The sequence below is a fragment of the Nothobranchius furzeri genome, chromosome 15 (assembly GCF_043380555.1).
Source record: "Nothobranchius furzeri strain GRZ-AD chromosome 15, NfurGRZ-RIMD1, whole genome shotgun sequence".
NCBI lineage: Eukaryota > Metazoa > Chordata > Actinopteri > Cyprinodontiformes > Nothobranchiidae > Nothobranchius > Nothobranchius furzeri.
In genome coordinates, this window is record NC_091755.1 from 52,691,686 (window position 1) to 52,712,089 (window position 20,404).

General features: G+C 43.5%; 1 protein-coding gene across 12 annotated transcripts in view; it reads left to right on the plus strand.

Moving 5' to 3' along the window:
- The window catches only part of agrn (agrin), a 391,168-nt gene that overhangs the window by 159,790 nt on the left and 210,974 nt on the right, over positions 1 to 20,404 (plus strand). For all 12 annotated transcript variants that reach the window (XM_054746151.2, XM_054746154.2, XM_054746157.2 and 9 more), the window contains one exon: positions 3,579 to 3,617. In XM_054746151.2, the coding sequence (XP_054602126.2) occupies positions 3,579 to 3,617 (39 nt within the window). The remainder of the gene's footprint in view (positions 1 to 3,578; positions 3,618 to 20,404) is intronic.

The window sequence follows — 20,404 nt, forward strand, 5'->3', positions numbered from 1 at the left end:
TGTGTTGTATCTTTCTCATTATCCCTCGCAGTGTAGAGGCATCGGGGAGATGTCTGGGTGGTTGCTCAGCTTTTTCCACATGTGTGAAGGCAGCTCAGACAACTTGCTGGGTCTGTGCTTAGTGACTCACACAGGTGGTGGTTCAGTGGGGTTGTACACTCTGTACTCAAGTACCCTGGTACACCATGACCAGTCTACTGTATCATTGTAATTAAGGATGTTTTGCTCCCAATCCAAGTCGTTTGATTTTGGGTGTCTGCCGATACCGCAAAGCATTAACATGAGGAGAAAAAACAACACATCCAAGTTCTCCTTTAAAGGTGCAATATGTAAGAATCACATCCTGTGGTCGAATTAGGTAACTGCAGTAAATTGTTTTTGAGCAAAAAAAATGTTTTGAGTTTGGTGTCTTGCTGTTAGCTTGCCAATTCCTTAAAGGAAGTATAATTCGACAGTTGACCCATTAATCGCTTCACACATACATTTCACTGTAATGTTGAGTAATTGGTAATTGAATAAGTAACTTAAGATATTTTTAGAGACGACTATTTGACACTAATTCACCGTTAGCATTGTTAGCTCAACATTAGCCTCTAACAAAACAAAAAGATGCCGTGACTTCTTGGGATCACGAGAAATAACTTCTGGGTTACTCCTGTTTACTGCCTTCAGCCCTTCAAACAACTCTGGAGCTTTTTTGTGCCGGTGTCGATTAACTAATACCTGCTGTGATGTGTTAGCTTGCTGCAAATTTGGTAACCTCACAAACAGGTGTACTGTTGACATCTCCGAGTGTAAACAGTAATTACATCCCACTTTTGTTTTTTTTCCAAAGGAGAAAAACTGACAATGCCCCAGCCGGCTGAGAATGATATCTGTTTAAATGTAACCTTCCTCCCAACATGATGGATTTATTAGACTGTTCTGTGATTATTTTACTGTGGAATTCTTACACATTGCACCTTTAAATTTCCATTTCATTTGTTTAGGAAAGTACACTGATAAAAATAAAATAAAAAACTGTGTCAGCTAGCTCTGTGTTTTTGTCCTAGTTGCCGCTGTGAAACCGGCACTATTAGTGGGACATAATAGAGGCCAATGATTAGTTTTGGTGACGCCTGAAGAGAAAAGCTGAAAGAGAAAGTAGTTTGTTTTGAAGACTTTGTTTAATTCAGCTGTCTAATCCACCATGATGAGTACCTATTACACACACACATTATAAGTGGCTTTGCTGCCCGGTTTAAAATTTGCTGAACTGCAGACTATCTCTCTCTTAAAGGGTTAGAGTTAGCCTCTGTGCTAGCCTGCTGGCTAACAGCTACATGTTATGATGTCTGAATCCCTAGCCTGTTCTGCCACACTCACCCTGTGTCTGTTCTACTCAGAGGACGAGCCTGGATGATCAGAGGCAGAGAGCACCATAAGGGGCGGGACTAGCCAGCTCAAAAACAACCAATCCAAAAAAAGGCAGATATGATGAATGTAGTTTTTTAGCTGTAGTCAAAGATGGCGTCTGGCGACGGCTCAGACTTATTGTTGAGGTTTTGAAGATGTGTTCAAGTCATTTAGAACAGAGTAGAGAGCCGCAGCCACCTCTGCTTCAGACACCATCTTTGTTGTTAATGAGAAACGGAGCCTCGCGGTGTGTGACGGACGCTGCTCAGCGCTGATTGGCTCGGTTAGAATGGTCAGGGGGTGGGGTTATTTAATGGGAGCGTTACTATAAGGAAGCATTGGCATGGCTGCAGGCTACTGAATGGTTTTGTTTTCATCCAAGAAACAAAGAATATTGATATAAAGGAACTTGTTGAAACTGAAACTGAGCCATTGTTATTCCATTAAAAATCTCTATCAGGATGAACTTAAAAAGTTGTGTTTGTTATTTTACGAGGTTAAATCTGGTCTTTTCCACCCAGTCGTTTTAAAATCACATGATTGGATTGCAGCATCCCTAATTTTGATGTCTGAGAATGCATCTTGTTTGTGAAAGGGCATCCATTTAGTAAAACATCCTCCCCAAATGTTGCCGGGAAGCAGTTATTTTCTTTTAGATGAAAAAGTCAAGTTTTATACGTGATGCTGCTGTCACATCCTGTACTTATGCATGGTGTCTGGAAATGTGATCCTTGTGCTTCAAGTGTTGTGCTCACTACTAAAATCATCCATCCATCCACTGTCTGAACCCACTTTGTCCAGGTGGGGTCGCGGGGGTGGGTGGGTGGTGTGGGTGGGGGGCTGGTGCCTATCTCCAGTGGTCAATGGGCAATAGGGCGGGGTACACCCTGGACAGAGAGCCAGTCCATCGCAGGGCAACATAGAGACACAGGACAAACAATCTTGCACACACACACACAGACCTAAGGACTGTCTAGACAGACCAATCAACCTAACAGTCATGTTTTTGGACTGTGGGAGGAAGCCGGAGTACCCGGAGAGAACCCACGCATGCACAGGGAGAACATGCAAACTCCATGCAGAAAGATCCCAGGCCGGGAAGCGAACCCAGGACCTTCTTGCTGCAAGGCAACAGCTCTAACCACTGCACCACTGTGCAGCCCCCACTAAAATCATTAGCTGTTCAATCAGTTATACCATCTGCTGAATATTCATTCACTGCTATTCCAATGTGCCGTTATGTAGCGAGGAAACTTTTCTGGTTACAGCCTTCCGACTGAGCACATCGGCTGCCTAATGTGAAAAAATTACATATTTTTGCAATTTAGATCAAGAACATGACATCGCTTGGAGCGATGGGAAATAGCTTTTTCCCTTCTATAAAGTTGTGTATACAATTGGCCTTATAATTGAAAAATAATCATTCTTGTGGGAAAATTAACAGTCTGGTTTTTGTTTTTGCTCTGTTTTGTTGCCAGATATTCTTAAAAATTACAACCGTTTCCTTTTAAGCGGAAAAAAATGACCTGCGTCTTTTTTGTGCAGAAAATGACTAAAGTGTCAGACCTGCAAAGGGTTCAGGTTACATGAGACCTTCCAGCTGAGGTTATAGTCATTTGACACTGCAGGCCTTGTTTTATGGTTCCCACGACTTGAAAAGCTTGGTGTGGTTGTCTGCTGGTCGTGGACCAGCACTGGAGCATGATGTAATTTGATGTATTAGGGGGGAAAAGACTCTTGATTGATTCCACATGTGGCTGCAGGTGGGTGGAGGCGGGGCCGCAGCGTGGATTCCCCCTCATACTTTGACTCATTACTATTGTTATATTTTCTATCTTATCTTACACCTTTCGACTCGAAATCCAATCAAATCCCTCTGCTCTCGATCCTCCTGAGCCCTTCCAACATCAGAAGTCACGGCGTATGGTTTGGAACGATTAGAGTATGGAAGGGACGCCTGACAACACGGTGATGATACTGATATCACGCTCTCCTGTCCGATTAGCTCAGCTTGATCCCTGCAGGGCCGCCATCACTGTGTTCAAACGTGTGAGATACAAAAAGCACAAAGACAGATTGTGTTCTGGTTCTTCTGCCGATTCAATTACTCGTCTTTTACCCGTGGGAAGATTGCTGAAATTTCCCCCAAACTAAACAATTTCTCTCTCTTTTATCTCTTCCAGACAAACCGCCTCACTTCACTCCCGCCCAGCCTCCTGATGGTAAGTCCTCTGAGGTTTCTGTCCGCTCACCTTCGTCGGCCGTTGGGTTTCTGGGCTTTGCCTTTGAGTAATGACCGCAGACGGCGGATCTCTGCCTTTGAAGCGGGCGGCCGTGTGTGCTTTGCCAGATTTAGCAGCTCTGCTCTCTGTTTCTTCACCGTCGGTATGGCAGGCGCACGGCCAGGTCTGCTCAGGCCCTTTGATGTACGGGGGATCTTTTGATGACTTGATTTGATCTGCTCCACGCAGCTAGTTGGGCTGATGTTCAGTATCTGTTACCGCAGCAGCATTCACATCCTTCTGATCAGGTCTAATAGGATAATGCACCCCCACTTTTTGTGTGTATCTAACACTATTTCAGGCTGCGTGAAGTTTGTAGGCCAAGGTCAAAAGCTGCACCATTACCTCGCCTTGTTATCCGTGTGTTCTTGTCCCAGTCGGAGGTTTTAACTCTCTGCTATAGGTGCTGTAAGGTTTCAGTTCGGATCTGGGCGACTAACATAAGCTGTTCATTTGAAAATAAAACCCATTTCCAAATCCGTAGTTCTTGGAAAGCTTTAATTGGAAGAAAACAGCTGGTTTTCAAGCTGTTATCATGAATATTTATTAGCTGTAACAAAGTGAGACAGTGTTTGATAGTTTTGGGGTGTTTTTTTTTTTGGTTTGATACACCGGCGGGGTTGCCAGGGCTGGACTCCTACTAGCTTTAAAGCTGTTGCATCGGCCTACGTGTATGCGGGCAACAAAAGCCGGAGGTGTTGAGAGAAAACATGAGGAGAAAATGTTTCTAATGATCCCAAACTCACTGATGCCAGGGACAAAAGGACCGCAGTGTGGGCTCGCCGAGTCTGGTTCTGATAATTGCCCAATCACTCACTCCGCGGCTGGTGTGGAAAGACAATTTGTGAAGGATGTCACCTAAAAGCGCATCAGATTGTTAATGATGAAAGTAATCGTCTGACAGGGACAATAGATTGTTCATCGTCAACGCGACACAATTGTGGCGTTTGGACTCAAGAAATACTTGTTTCTGATTGGCTCCGCCTCACCTCTGCACCTGAGGACTATTTTAGGGTGTCTGATTCGTCCCAGTTTGCACCACGTTCACGTAAAGCACTTTCGATTCCACTGCAGCCGGCCGAGCTCACAGCATCTGTTTGTTTTTGTTTTAATGACAGATGCAATTGTCTTGATAAATGATTATTTCTTACAGAGAGGTCTGTATTGGCCTGCCTTTGGAGTGAATATTGTCATAAAATGCAGCTCTCCACTGGAAAAGTGCAAACAGCATTCAGACTGTGAAGCATCCCATCTCTTTTTCCATTGAATTTTCTCCTACAAAAGAAATGAGGCCCTGCTTATTGATTGAGCCACTCATTTCCCATGTATTAAAGTTTTTGCTGGCTGAAGGGCACAGTTTGTTTCTGCACTAGTCAACCGTTTAAAAGCTGCTCCTGGCCCTTAATTACATTTCCAATAGTTCTTTAGACTTTCCAGCAGCAGCCTCTGCTGTTTTAATATGCCCAGCAAAACAAAAAGCAAAGTCTCCCATCAGCAGGGGTAAGCCTGCCCTGTGGGACCCAGTTTCTCTGGGTCATTTAACGCCGAAGAGATTAGTTAGGCAATTAGTGTTGGCCCAAATTCGGGACACTTTTTGGAGACGTGTGGTTTTAGTAGTAGTCGAGGGGTTACTTAGGAGATGCTTCAGTGTGCTAATGAAGCTCTGTCATTTTTCAAATCTGCTTCAAAGAGCACCGCGCTTGTCCTACTGAACTTGTCCTCAGAGCCAAGGACGCTCCACTCCCGAGCACTTAATTACAGAAAGTCACGGACAAAATACCAAGGAGCCTGAATTTTTAACCAGTCTAGTTTGTGTCTGAAACGCCGTTGATGAGATGTCCTTATTAGCGCGGGGAGTTTCTGCAGAAAGAGATGAGATTTTGTTCTGCAAAACGGAAAAGGAATCTGTGGACGTGCTCGAGGGAAAAAAGAAACGCAGGTTTGGCACAGCAGAAGCGCGGCTCTTAGATGACATGTTTGCTGTGCACCACCCACAAATAGCTGACAAATCCTTTCTCCAATGAATGGCCTATAATCACCAGTCAAAAAAGTAACAAAAGTCATAAAGCAGCCTTTAATTAGGCACTTTCTTTGAAAGCTCAAAGGAGCAGTTTCTCAGCTCGGGCCATAGTCATTATTGCCTGTCGTCTCCTGATAATAAAACTGTTGTTGCGTGTTTAGCCAAAGCTAGAAAGCTCATAGAATTTGCAGCTTGAGGGATTAATATTGGACTTCGGAAACGGAGGTTGGCTGAGCGAATGCTTGATGAATGGGGCTTTGGCCCCACGCTGTTAATGTCCGGATGTAGAAAAACAGAGAACACCCACCCACCCCCCGGTCGAGGACGCGGTGCAGGAACAAGGCTCTGATAGCCATCAGTCACAAGAAGGAGACGGGATGTTGAATTAAGCCAAAAATAGTTGTAATTGCACAGAACAGATCTACTTCTCAGGCTCAGATTCCCCATTTCAAACGAAAAAATCACTAAAGATGGCTCCCTGGAGGCTCGGCCTTCATTTCATCCAATTTCAGCCCGAAGTAAGTGACTAAACAAGGGCCAATCAAGATTCAATATAGAACGGAGTCTCAACAGAAAGAAAGTGTAATGGAGGAGTCGGGCCTCGGATAGTTCAGAGGTCTCTTGTGACTGCAGCCGTCTTCAGCACCACTTGCCCAGCAAGAGCCCATTTACAGGGAAGCTTTCAATTTCACATTTGTCACTGACAGGTCTCTCCAGAGGACGCTCCTCACTGACAGTCAAAATAAACTCCTGGACGGAGACGTGATGTGATCAGAGATGCTGGGATGCCAGCAGGCTCACTTACACTTTGGAAAACATTACACACTACTGACTGGTATTCACCTTTGGGAGAATGCAGAAAAACCAAGCGCTCCATTCCTATTACCCCCCACCCCCACCACTCAGATTTGGGGAAAACATACACACAAAATCCTCCTGTAATATATTCTGCCAAAGCCTTTCCCTGTGTTCTTGACAGTAAGCCCGGCTCGGAGAGAGGCAGAATTAATTACGACTCCTTAGCCTATCTTAATTAAATCTTTTCACATCATAGATTTCATACAACAGACTCAAATTATCCACCTCATCTTCTAGCTTGAGCAGGGTTGGGGCGGCTCTGGCTGAGGATGTTTCACATCAAGATATCAAAAGTGTGCAGCAAAGTTTTGTGTTTTAACAGAGAGGAGCGTATTCAGAGGCTAGTTGGACTTTTGAGCGACCTCGACTTTATCGAGAGAAAAGTTTGTTGCCCTTTTTAAACAAACAGACCTCTGAAGCTGCACAGAACTTTGTATCCTTGCTTAGACCCGTCTGGTTTCATTTCAGCAGACGTTCAACTCTCTGACGAGCGACGAAGTCGATACTTCTAAAAGAAACAAAACCAGAACATTTCTGGGAGGAATTTGTAAGAGTTCAATCTTAGCTAGATGGTAATAATAACGTCTGTAAAGCCCAACGGGAATTACCTTTATAATAATTTAAGCCATGACAAAATGTTGCTGTTTGGATACGTGAGCATGGTCAGAAATAGGCCGTATATGTAAGCATACAGTCTGGCCATGAACCATTGAAAAAGCATACTCACAAGGGTGGAATCTACGGTTGTCCATCAAAATGTCTCTACGCAACTGGAGAGCGCTAGGACCAATCAGAGCAAAGAACAACGTGACATACTCACGTCTACGGATGTCAGTCAATGCGGCAGTCTACAATACACCAAAGAAGAAGGAAATACGTCCTTCTTTTAAATAAACAACTTAAGTCAACTATATCTGCTCTTGTCACAAAGAAAGTGTAAATTGTTAGCATTTCACACTCGCGCCGTTCAAAAGCTGACGCCATCTTTGCTATTTATCTCTATCGCAGCTCTAGCGTAAGGCCCGCCCAACATAGTGTGGGTTGCCAGACATAAAACTGTTCAGGGCAATGGTAGAGCTGCTGATTAAAAAGGCTCCTGAGTCAGAAATGATGGAAGTCTGGTCTTTATTCACGTTAAAACGTATTCTCTTGAGTGTTTTAACCCTTTAGGCGCCATAGTTTTTTCAGTAAAATATGAATTTTTATATTACTATTTAAAGAGCTTGTAGCTTAAATCTGGTTAGAGATAGAGGAATATTGTAAATTAGAAAAATCTTCAGTATGAGCCAAATTTTGTGATAGGAACAAATTCACTCACATAATTTGCATATTATGACATCATCAGGTAGCAGCCATATTGGATTGCATCACATTTGCAGATTTTTTAATTTTTTTTATGTTTTTGTCTTATTTTCTTAGTGTTGTTATTGTTTGATACATATATACATATTCCTATGTAAAAGGTAAATGGTAAACGGCCTGTATTTGATATAGCACCTTCTAGAGTCATGGAACCCCTCAAGGCGCTTTACAACACAATCAGTCATTCACCCATTCACACACTGGTGGGGATGAGCTACAATGTAGCCACAGCTGCCCTGGGGCGCACTGACAGAGGCGAGGCTGCCGAGCACTGGCGCCACCGGTCCCTCTGACCACCACCAGCAGGCAACGTGGGTTAAGTGTCTTGCCCAAGGACACAACGACAGTGACAGACTGAGCGGGGCTCGAACCTGCAACCCTCCGATTACGGGGCGAGCACTTAACTCCTGTGCCACCGTCGCCCTGATTTGTTTGATACATATATACATATTTCTATGTAGACATATGTAACTATGTATGTACACATATAATACTTATTACTTTATTGGCATTTTGTTATGTTTACTGCGTATTAATCAAGAACACTGTTTTTGGTGTTTCAGTGTCATGAACACATTTCACTCATCCCTTCTGTGGTTTATTTTGTTTATAATTGTTATATATATATATATATACATATATACATATATATATATATATATATATATATATATATATATATATATATATAGATATATAGATAGATAGATAGATAGATAGATAGATAGATAGATAGAGGCTGAATTGATCACCAGTGGAGTTTTCACCGGCCCGATCACCGCCACCACATCCCCCCTCCCCCCTGGCACAGTGGATCAAAGGATCAGGCCCGGTACGAGCCCCCCCGCCACGTCTCTTTGCCCGACGCGGAACATCGGACAAGATAAGGGCTGGATGGGCTACTTGTGTAACCGTGTCGTCACTGACGGACTCTCTGTTGCTGCGCGCTGAAGCCACGCTTTCCGTCTCGCTAGAAGACGGCAGATCATCCTCGGACAGGAAATATTCTTCCTCCGAATCTGCCAGTACTAGACGAAGAGCTTTGTCAGCACAGAACATTCCTCTCAGCATTGTGGTTTTTCCTCTACCACTCGCTCGCTCTCACTGATCTGACTGCTCTGACAACTCTGCGACTGGTGGGCGGGGTTCAATTTCTAAATACTCGAAAAGTTTCAATAGTAACACATCCACAAATGCTGCTTGGATTGAAGTTACAGGTGTCTGCCACCCCGCAGTGTAACGTATTAACTGCATGAGAGCTCTTTTCTGCTGCTGTGGCTTATTAAATCCAACATTGCTGCTTGTCACAATTCTGCGACTTTGGCGCTTAAAGGGTTAAAGCTGCTGTAGCCAATTAGAAAAACATAATAGCCTAAAACATTTTTTACATTCATCTTAATAACGTTCTAACAGTATGACTACAAATAGAAAGTGGAGATTAAAAATATAAAGAATAAAGTAGTTCTCTCACTTTTGTCTTAATACCACGTTCAAAGCAACCATTGGACCACTGAGCCACCGCACTTCCCTGGGTCCATCACTCACCACACACTCGCGTATTGAGCAACAGAACACCACTGGTGTGAGAGGAAATCCACTCAATAATATCAGAAAAGGAGAAACAGCCGGCTGCTACACTTGAACTTTAGGACAAACTACCAGAGTCCCAAAAAGAAAATCGCCATTTGAAGCTGCAGACAACAAAAGACGTTTGTTCCTAGAAAACAGTGACTGGTGTTTAGCGCTATCTAATTTTATCTGGTAAAGCGGGTTTCTGGTTCCGGCAGAAGCATCTTAGGGAAGATACCCGAGGGGAGGGGTGATATAGATTCACTATAACAGCTTTAAGTACAGGTGACTCTATGCTTCACTTTCTATAAAGCTAAGAGCTGAAATATGAGATCGGATTATGAACAGGTGCTACCAAACATAGCCCAGAAAGGCTCCCAAACATGTTAAAGCCCCATGGACACGTAGACTCCCTCCTGTATCGAGGACCTAAAACTCATCTGCCTTTACCATCGAGGGGCGATGGTGGCACAGGAGTTAAGAGCTCGCCTCGCAATCGGAAGGTCGCAGGTTCGAGACCCGCTCAGTCTGTCGCCGTCGTTGTGTCCTTGGGCAAGACACTTAACCCACATTGCCTGCTGGTGGTGGTCGGAGGGACCGGTGGTGCCAGTGCGCGGCAGCCTCGCCTCTGTCAGTGCGCCCCAGGGCAGCTGTGGCTACATTGTGGCTCATCCCCATCAGTGTGTGAATGTGTGTGTGAATGGGTGAATGACTGATTGTGTTGTAAAGCACCTTGGGGGGTTCCAGGACTCTAGAAGGCGCTATATCAAATACAGGCCATTTACCATTTACCATTTACTCAAGTTTCCTCTTTTCACAGAGGCGTCACCTTCTTCTGGCCATTCAAACTTGTCCGTGCTGGCTCCACTTTTCAGACCCCGAGGCTACGTCCATCCTTTATACAGTTTCCACTCGGGCTCGCCTCACCCCACCCGAGCTCACCTTGTATTGATCTGCCAAGATAGCTTAGAAGCAGCTGCCCAAGGAGAGAAAAACCAGCCTGAGAGGAGAAAAGTGAGTCGGCCCAAGCGGTGAAGTGCAGCACGATTTGCTTTTGATGCTCTCGACAGGAAGTAATTGTTTATGTAGTTAACAGTGCAGTTTTTCTTTAATATGCCACAAAGCTGTGAAACAAACTTGACTTTTTGATAATCCAGGTGATTCAGGGACCTCGGAGGGGTTTTTGTCTCACCTGGATGCTTGGGAGACTGGGCCGTCTGTGGCTGCAGCCTGGAAGTTGTTAGACGTGTCAGAAAATAGGGCGAAACTTTTAACGCTCTCAGGCTCAAAATAAGTTTCGATAAAAGGACAAACAACTAAGACCTTCAGGGGTACTTCTGAGTTAAAAATGCTCATGAAATACGTATGATGTGTAGTAACCAGGTAGGTAGGTTTTATTTTTGCAAATCTGCAAAATCTAAGTCTGAAAATCTGCAAATCTGCTACGCCCCGAGGGTTAAATTAGACATTTTGCACGCCTTAAATGAACCTTTTAAATATTGTGTTGTTGCCAGATATTCAACCCTTCAATGCACACGTCAGTCATGGAAATAGCTTCACAGGAATAATGCTTTTTTTCCACATTAAATCCCCTCAGACCGTCCTTTCTTTTCCTCTAAATGAGAACATTTAGCTGAAGGAGTAAATAAAATGTAGCTGGATATCTGGAGGAGTGACAGCAGCAGCATAAACAAAGCCCCACTGGCTGTATGAACCCAGGCAATCTAATTAATAGACTCTACCTGCTTACGGAAGCTCTATCACTCAGCGTGGTGATGCACGGGGACGTCAGAAGCCTCCCTTCCTCAGCTCTTTGTCATATATTGGAAGTAATTAGCGCTGAGAACTGCTTAACGTCACTATAAATGAGCTCACTGTGGGGTTGGCATGTCGGTGGTGCGACTGTTCAGCAGCAGTGAAAGGCGGTGTGTTTTTTATTAACACAGCGGCGAGTGATTTTAAGTCAGAGGCCAGCTGCGGCTCTGCTTTGAGCCCTGATGGGCAGGCGGTGATTTAACCGTTGGGTTGGTGTCATCAGAAAATAACCATGAGGAAGTGTGACGAATTTCACTGTCAGGTTGTTAATTAGGGGGAAATGAGTGGCTCGCCGTGTCAGCGTGTTTTTAACAATATTTAGCTGTGATGTCGCGCCGCAGCATGCGTCCTTCCAGCAGCTAGGCTGTTTTGGTCGTTTTGATGAAGAGGAGACGGTCAGAAGAGCGTTTTGCTCGGCGAAGAGAATAATGACACTTTGGATAATGTTGTGTCTTTGTGCAGAGTTAGAATGGCTGCTGGGAGAGTCAGACATCTGTAGTTCAGTGATCTTTTTCTGTCAACATACACACACACACACACACACACACACACACACACACACACACACACACACACACACACACACACACACACACTTTACTCACCGAACATTTCACCCCTTGCTTCTTGCATTTCTTCGCTCAGCCTGGAACAACGTTTACTTATTGCAGTCAAACCTCAGGATGTGTGTGAGTCTCTGTGCACATGCACCCCCCGACACACACACACACACACACACACACACACACACACACACACACACACACACACACACACACACACACACACACACACACACTCACACACACTCATAGCACACACACACACCAGCCTCAGATAAAAGTTGACTCAAACTGTGAAATCGGATGTTTTCTGTAGTGCGTGTGTGTGTGTGTGTGTGTGTGTGTGTGTGTGTGTGTGTGTGTGTGTGTGTGTGTGTGTGTGTGTGTGTGTGTGTTGAGTTTAAGAGACCTTTGTATCTGTGGTCCTCGGGGGCGCTCATGGGCATGAATGGGTGGAAACTTCGTTCTGAACCGCAACATGACCCTGACTCCCAGCAGCATGCTGAAGCTCTTGCACACACACACACACACACACACACACACACACACACACACACACACACACACACACACACACACACACACACACACACACACACACACACACGCACACACACACACACAAGCGCCTTTTAAAGCTTAATAAACGTATATTTGGATGATCCCATTGCTGTTTTTGTCATTACCTGCACTTTACAATTAGCTTGTTTTGATTCTGTAGCAGTACATTTATGAGAGGTTGTCATGGCAACCTGACAGCTAGCTACTTGTAAGTGGTATATTTATAATTCACAGCGTATGCGGCAGCCCCATCTGTACGAGTAGGAAATCTCACCCACCCAGTCTTTGGTTACTCTCATGTTGTCCCCATCCCTTATTCCGTTTCTGCAAGTGGAAGCCTGACGTCAACCAGAATCTGTCCATCCATGTGTGTGTGTGTGTGTGTGTGTGTGTGTGTGTGTGTGTGTGTGTGTGTGTGTGAAAATATGTGTGTTTTGCTCCACTAGACACAATTACAACACGGTGACACACTGAGCTGCAGCATGTCAGTGACACTGTTTATGCACTGCTAGTTTATTTTCACAATATGGACACACACACACACACACACACACACACACACACACACACACACACACACACACACACACACACACACACACACACCCTGCAGAAAGTCCTGCTCCGGTTTGTGTGTGTGTTTCAGTGCAGCGTGGCGAATGTGGCCTCTCACTGAGCTTTAATAAGATTTATGATAGCAGAGAGCGAGACAGAGAGCTAAAGATATCGAGACAAAGAGAGAAATAAAAAGAAAGAGACTCTAAGTCACTGTTAAACGAATGTTTCTGCTCTGGAGTTTCTTTCAGTGAAAAGAATATTTATAAACTGGGGCGGGCTGCTGTGTAAGGCATGATGGAGTGTAATGGCACGCTACTGTACTTTCACTCTTGTCACGCAGCATTTATGCTAGTTTCTGCAGGATTTATGTCCTTTATGTGTATTTATACCAGCAGGAACTGGGATCATGCATGGATCACCCACCTCTGGTTCGTATTTCACTTTGGTTTCCACACCAGGAAAAACAGCCTCTCCCATCATGGATGAGACTTGCGACAGATCCACCTCTCAGTTAGCATATGCTAGTTATTTATAAACCAATATTTTCCTAATACCTGGACATCTTTCCTCTGATTGGCTAACAGCAAAGCGACTACCACTGACTCTGTTTCCACTGCAATGCTGATGTTTTATCTCCACAAGTAACACAAGCCTGGAGGAGTTCCGTCGTGTGGCGGAGTAGCGAATGTTGTCTAGGTTCTGCTAGCCGAGACGCTCTCTACTGTTTCCTGGACGCTAAAACAACAACAGCCTTCCCTGTCGTGAGTCAAGATGGATGAGTCCATGAATTTTGAGTGAAAGTGTGACTCAGCTCTGTCAGGCAGAAGTCCTAAAGTTTCAGTGTCTGTTTTCTATTAGAGAAAAGCCCAAGTCTCAATCGTTTAAAGTTCGTCAGAGTGGGGCTAGACCGACCTGCAGAGCTAAATCTTTTGCCACTGCTGTAGTTGACATGGATTTCTAGGCTAGGCATTCTCAAAATGTGACCAAATTCAGCAAGCTTTAAATGTCCTTTAGACCAATTATTGGCATCTAATTTCTAATATCTACTTTCTTATCTATTTATTTCTCCTGTTTCATTATTCTTTAAGATTTTGAGCTTAAATCTGGCGTCAGAGTTTAGGAGTTGTCTTTAAAAGATGATGAATTTTTAAAAAGTTTTGCAGGAGCGCGCAGTTTATAAACTGACGTGTTTCTGCAGAACTGAGCCTGAATTACTCCAGACTGTTCAGAAAATTGTCTTTCTGTCCGTTTGTCAAGACTTGAATGGTGATTGTTGCACCGCCGGCGACACCAGGGGAATTAATTCCCTCAGTGCCTTCTTTGTTTGTATTTTTGTTTGCCTTCTGTCCATTTAACTCATCATTACATTACATTGCAATCACTTTTTGCCTTACACCACGGGGATTGTGTGCACAAAGAGGACAAATAAAGGATTCATTTAGTATTCAGTCAGCCTCGCGGGTCCACCTGCCTGCTCATTTCCATTACGATTGAGAGGCAGAAAGAAAAGGATTGAATAGAAATATGATAAAGAATTGATGGCAGTTTAAGCAATGTAGCCGTTGCCCTTATATTCTGTGTAAAAACAGGATTTTATTGTGTGTGTTTACACGTTGGAGGAGTGTGTGAGTCGCTGTGTTTGCAGCTTTGTATTTGGGAGTTTTTGGAGGAAGTTTTAAAAGTGTGGAGCAGTTGAGCTGCAGCAGTCACAGAGTGTGACGAGCACATAAACAGAGTTTATGAAAAATGTCAAAGGTTTTCTATAATAAGCCAACATCCGGCTGGTGCGCGTCTCTGTCTTTGCTCAGCGCTCACTGAGCCGAGGCTGTTTTTGGTGCACTCCGGTACTTTCTGCAACTCCATAATTAGCGGTCGGTGTCACAGAAGTCAAATGTTGTGTGCTTTTGTGTGTGTGAGGCTTCAGTGAGCTCTGTGTGAACGACTGGAACCTAAAGACAGCTTTATTTTCTGGAAACGGTGGTTTGGGTAGACGTCTGTCTTTAGGTCAGATTGGAGGTTGTAACTCCTCATCTTCATCCCACCAGTTGTTTTCTTAAGTGAAATAAAAAAGGATGGGTTTTTTTTTTTGGGGGGGGGGGTATTTAAAGCTATTCAACGACGTGTTGAATAATCCGTTCAGCTTAATTTATGAAATTAGATGAAATCATAAATCCATTATCTAACTGGGCTACAACTGGTAAGTGACACAAAAGTCAAATCATTTTGGTTTTTGTTGGAGTCTCAGTGAGTTGTGTTTTTTTGTGTATGGTAAAAATATTTGATATAGTAACTTCTAGAGTCATAGAACCCCCAAAGGTGCTTTACAGCACAGATATTAACAATACTACACATGCACCCATGCACACACACACATTCATGCTGGTGGTGACGAGCCACAGCTGTCCTGGAGTGCTCTGACAGGGGTCAGCACAGGCACCACCGGCCCCTCTGACCACCACCAGCAGGCACGGTGGTTAAGAGTCTTGCCCCAGGACACGACAGCGGCAGACTGAACTGGGCTCAGACCTACAACCTTCCAATTCCAAGGCGGGTTCTTAACTCCTGTGCCGCTGCCACCCCGTATTTTTAAAGTGCAAATGAATTGTATTGGATGAATTGGATGCATCACCAAATGCATTAAATGGAGAAGGTAGCTGCATCGTGGTGAGTAGTGAGAAAACAATCGTCTCTCCTCTGGGAAACGATTGCCCCCTCATTTGTATTATGGTTTCATATCGATCGGTGAATCAGGTCAAATCAATGGTATTGTGACTGAATTTAACATATCAACAAACATTGCATCGTAATTCACTGTATTGATTAAATATCTTAACATGATCAAACTAGGGAGGTACTCCGCTAACTCTGAGTAGCCTGATGGGAAATTCATCTCGGGACTCTAAACTTCTTTAAAATTCCAGTAACCCAAGAACAAATCCCTCAAGGAAACTACACACCCTCACACACATAGCAAGACCATTGACTTCCATTTGCCTTTTGATGCTAACAGTAAAAACCCACAAAAATAGTTATTTCCTGTGATTTCCACTAATTTTTCTGCACCTAGTAAATCCAGGTTTTCTTTACAAATCCCTTGACAGTTTACACAGCGTGTGCACCATGCATCAAATAGCCACAAACCTTTAAAGTTTAGGGAGCTGCACACTGAAGGAAGCCAACATGTGCTGCACACATGTGGAACATCACTGCAGAGAGATCTCACACTTGTAGGAAACAAGGCTCTAGTGTGAGTCCCTCCAGATGTGAAAAGTATTAGCTGAGACATCTCCCGCTGAAGTTAGACAGCTCCAACAGCTGCCTTGTGTCACTATTGTGCAACGCTCTCTACTTACAGTAACTAATCAGCCGTTCCACATACAAACTCTATCTGTAGTGGAACGACATCATAATATTCAATAAATGACCCTTTCAGTGTTTTTCAGAACAGAATGAAAACTTCACGAAGAAGCTTTATCTCATTCAAGGACACAGTGATGAGTGGAAGTGCTTCTGTTCTCATGCATGTACACCTGTGACAATTGTGGCTGGAGGCAATGTTTTTTAGATGTCTGTCAACTCAATTATAGCAAACATGGTTTCACTCGAAAGCTTTCTAAAACTCTTTCCAGCACAAAGCGCTTACCATCTCTGGCTGATTCAATGAAAATGTGTTGGTGCTGTTTAACATTTTGGTTGCAACTCGACAAATAAAGTGATGGGAGTGACAGAATCTCATGAAAATTACTTTTTAATCAGAAGTTTAACACTTTGAGAATTCACTGATACATACCTGCTTATGTGCAAAATAACATTTAATATTAAATGACCTTTTACAAGCCTCTAAAGACCTAGCATCCTTTGAAGAAGTTCAAATTGTCTTCCAGTGGCAAATCTACAAAACAAGCTAGCTTGTTTGCTAACATATTTTACATTTGTATAAACAAAGAATTCTAAATCTTCTGGTTAAACATTAAAGACTAATCAGACTGGATTTCCATATTTATATGGAAATTCACATTACATTGGTCAAAGTGTAGAGTAGTATATTAAGCTTTAAAAGCACCCAAATTCATACAATCCTCTCTTTACACCTATACATATTTTGTAGATTTAACAACAAAAAATCAAGTAGTTCTCTTTCTTTTGTCTAAAAGTCCCAGACAAGCAATTGGACCATCCGGTTGTCAGTCTCACCGAACAGCCGCACTTCCCTGGGTTCTCCACTCAGTATGTGCTTGTGTACTTCGCAACAGAATACTACTGGTGTGAGAAGTTGTCCGCTCAACTCTCTGCAGCTCTGAACACATGATAACGTATTGTCAACATTGATGTTCCCTCCTCAAGGCCTCAAGCTTCCCATATTGTTCTACAGGAATCTTCATGCCTCTGAATAAAGTGAACACTCTCAGCTCGGATTAGTTGCTTAATCAAAGAATGAATTCTTAAATATAATGTGAACTTTTAAAACTTACAAGTTAAATAATCATTAAAGAAGCATTTGTTTATTGTCACTTATAATAATTATTATATAAATGAAATGCTTTCATTAATCTGTGCATAAATGACTGAAGTTTGAAATGAATGTTATGTTATTATTACATTGATTTTTATTAAGGATCAGTAGTGTTGATATGACAAGGCCATCACCATCTACACTCACACAAGGACAAATTAAAGTTAAGTCAAACACATGACACATAGATTTCCTTTACCCCAGATCAGAGCTTCCGTTACCTGAGAAGGCGTGTGTTCTGAGGTCGTCTCGGTAATATCCCTTAACATGGCACACTCTGATTCGTTAAACAAATCATAACATGAGAATATTAAAACAGAACTCACTTTACAGTGAGTCGGTTATCTGTGTTCAAGTTGGTATTCCAGCTCTCATCGCTCAGCATTGAGTTCTAGAGGATGCTACGGAAACGGCCGTTCGTAGTGAAGTCTCTTTAACTAAGAAGCAGCCTTTGAAACTCCGTCAAGGTTGTTGCAAAGCTGACACAGCAAACGGTTCTTGCAGAACAAAAGCTGATTTTATTCCGACTCCTTAAGAGTCCCAAACGCACGGTTCCATCCATCTGTCATGACCCGAGACATCTCTGGACTGAAGAAGTCGGTGCCACGGTATTCTACAGCCAGTGGTGCCAGAGGTCATCCGACCTCTCTGACCTTCGGATCCACAAGAGGGTCCCCGAGAACGGGTGAAGTAGACACACAGATAGCGTCTGATGTGCTTTTAATAACAACCACCTTCAAAGCTTAACGCAAACCAAATACTTTTACACGCAGAACTCAGCTCTCTTAGATACAGAAGTTCTGATAGCATCGCATTCACACATAGTGAGGAACATAAGTATTTGAACACCTTGCAATTTTGCAAGTTCTCCCACTTATAAATCATGGAGGGGTCTGAAATTCACAATGTAAATGCATTCCCACTAGGGCTGCACGATATTAGGAAAACCTGCGATATTCGATAACAGTGCTTAAATTTGCGATATCGATATTACTCACGATAAATGAACAAATGCTAAAGTATGCAGTGTTGATGTCGTCTGGCGTGTGACGTCTGCTCTGGGTTCAAAGCAAACAAAAGCTAATGCATGAATTCCATTACAACATAACATTTTTATTGCAAAACTATGCAGCTGCACCTGCTAATGTATTAGCAGCAAAACAACAAACTGCATGCATGCAGTTTCTCAGTGACTTTAAAACATCACCACCACCATAAAACTTCTGATGCTCCAAATACAGAAAAACATCCCTTACCAGGGTTTTTGAATAAATTAAAAAATCAGAAAATAAGTTTAAATGTTAAATAATAGTTAACATCACTTAAATGCAACAGCAAATTCTCTCATTGCTACTGAGCATTTTCTGCACTTATGTGGTTATGATATAAGGCTGTTGCTGTAATTGGGAAGTGAACTGTGCTGGGCCAAACTAGGAGAATACCGTAAATCCTCTAATACAGGCCCGGGCCTGTATTTGACTCAAGCTCATCAAGCTCCAGGCCTTTATTGGAAGGAGGGCCAGTATTAGAGGCAGGCCTCTATTTCTATTTGAGCAAAATGAACTAATGGTTCGCTGGAGTTTTTGACAATTAAAATTGCGCCCACATTTTCAAAGTTAAACACATTTCTTTTAACAACGGTAGTTTCTGCTTCAGCCCTCTCCCCCCTCCCCCTGCGCAGCAGCCGCAAACTCACGGATGCGCCTGCAGCCTCTCTGAGTTCCTGCTGCTCTAAACATTAAAATAATTATTTCATTTTCTGTTCCTCACTTCTGATGACCTTCAATGGTGTCTGTTTGTTGCAACACCAGGTACAAAAACTAACTTGTTTTTATTTGACTATTTTTCTGTCCTGTCTGTTTATTATCTTCCTGCATCTCCTCTCAATCCTAAAGAAAAACTGCTACCTGGGTTCATATATATTCACCTCATGAGTTACCTTTGAACTGCAGTTCTAAAAGATCTACCAACCGCAAAAACAGCGGAGCGCTTGCTGTTTGGCGGCCGTATCAGTGATCAGTGCATCGGAGGACAAGGTGATGCCCGCAGCGCCCCGCTCCACAGCAGCGAAACGCATCAGGCGCAAATAAAAGACAGAAAACATTAAAGGAAATGAACTGACATGAACGATCGCGTGTCAGTACCTACGGTCTGGCACAGCGCGTTGCTGATCACAGAGAATGTGATCATACGATAATTCAATAGGGAGCGTGGTTTCACAGACGCGGAAGTGATAGCGTCGGTGAAACGCCGGCTGCTCTAGGAAACCCCCGAGCGTTCGAGCGTCAACGAAGTGACACGGAAATGCCGGGCTTTCCAGAAGTAAGTAAGATAACTTACTATGAGCTGATAGTTCGTCGGATTGATCGGTAGGTTGGAAACTCTGATCGTGAATCTGAAGAAACGATGACTGAGTGGTGAGCTGGAAAGGCGACTTCCGTTTATAGCCGCGGTTTGTGACGTAGGTGCGACGTGAAGGGAATCCCCGCGAGGGGCATGCTGGGAGTCCCTACTTCGCGGATTTTCACCTATCGCGGCCAGGTCTGGAACGCATCTACCGCGATAAACGAGGGATTACTGTAGTTCATACAACCCCTACTGCTGCTCTCCAGAGTGTTCTGCAGCATAATCAGCACGTTCTCTTTGAACTTGATAGTGTAATGACCTGGCTGGGGTTGTAAGCCAGGTGCATTCTGGGTATTGTGTTATATGTGTTTCCTATCGTTCTGCTAGTTCCTATGTGCTGATTTGCGTGTTGTGTGAGTGTTATGTAAGCCACAGGGAAGGTGATGTGTGTTCTGTGGAGCGGGTTGAATTAGCATGGTTAACTGACACCATGACTCTGTGTGGTAGGAGCGTGATAGAGTATCGTGTCTGTAGCGTTACAAAGTGTTGAAGAAAAAGCCTC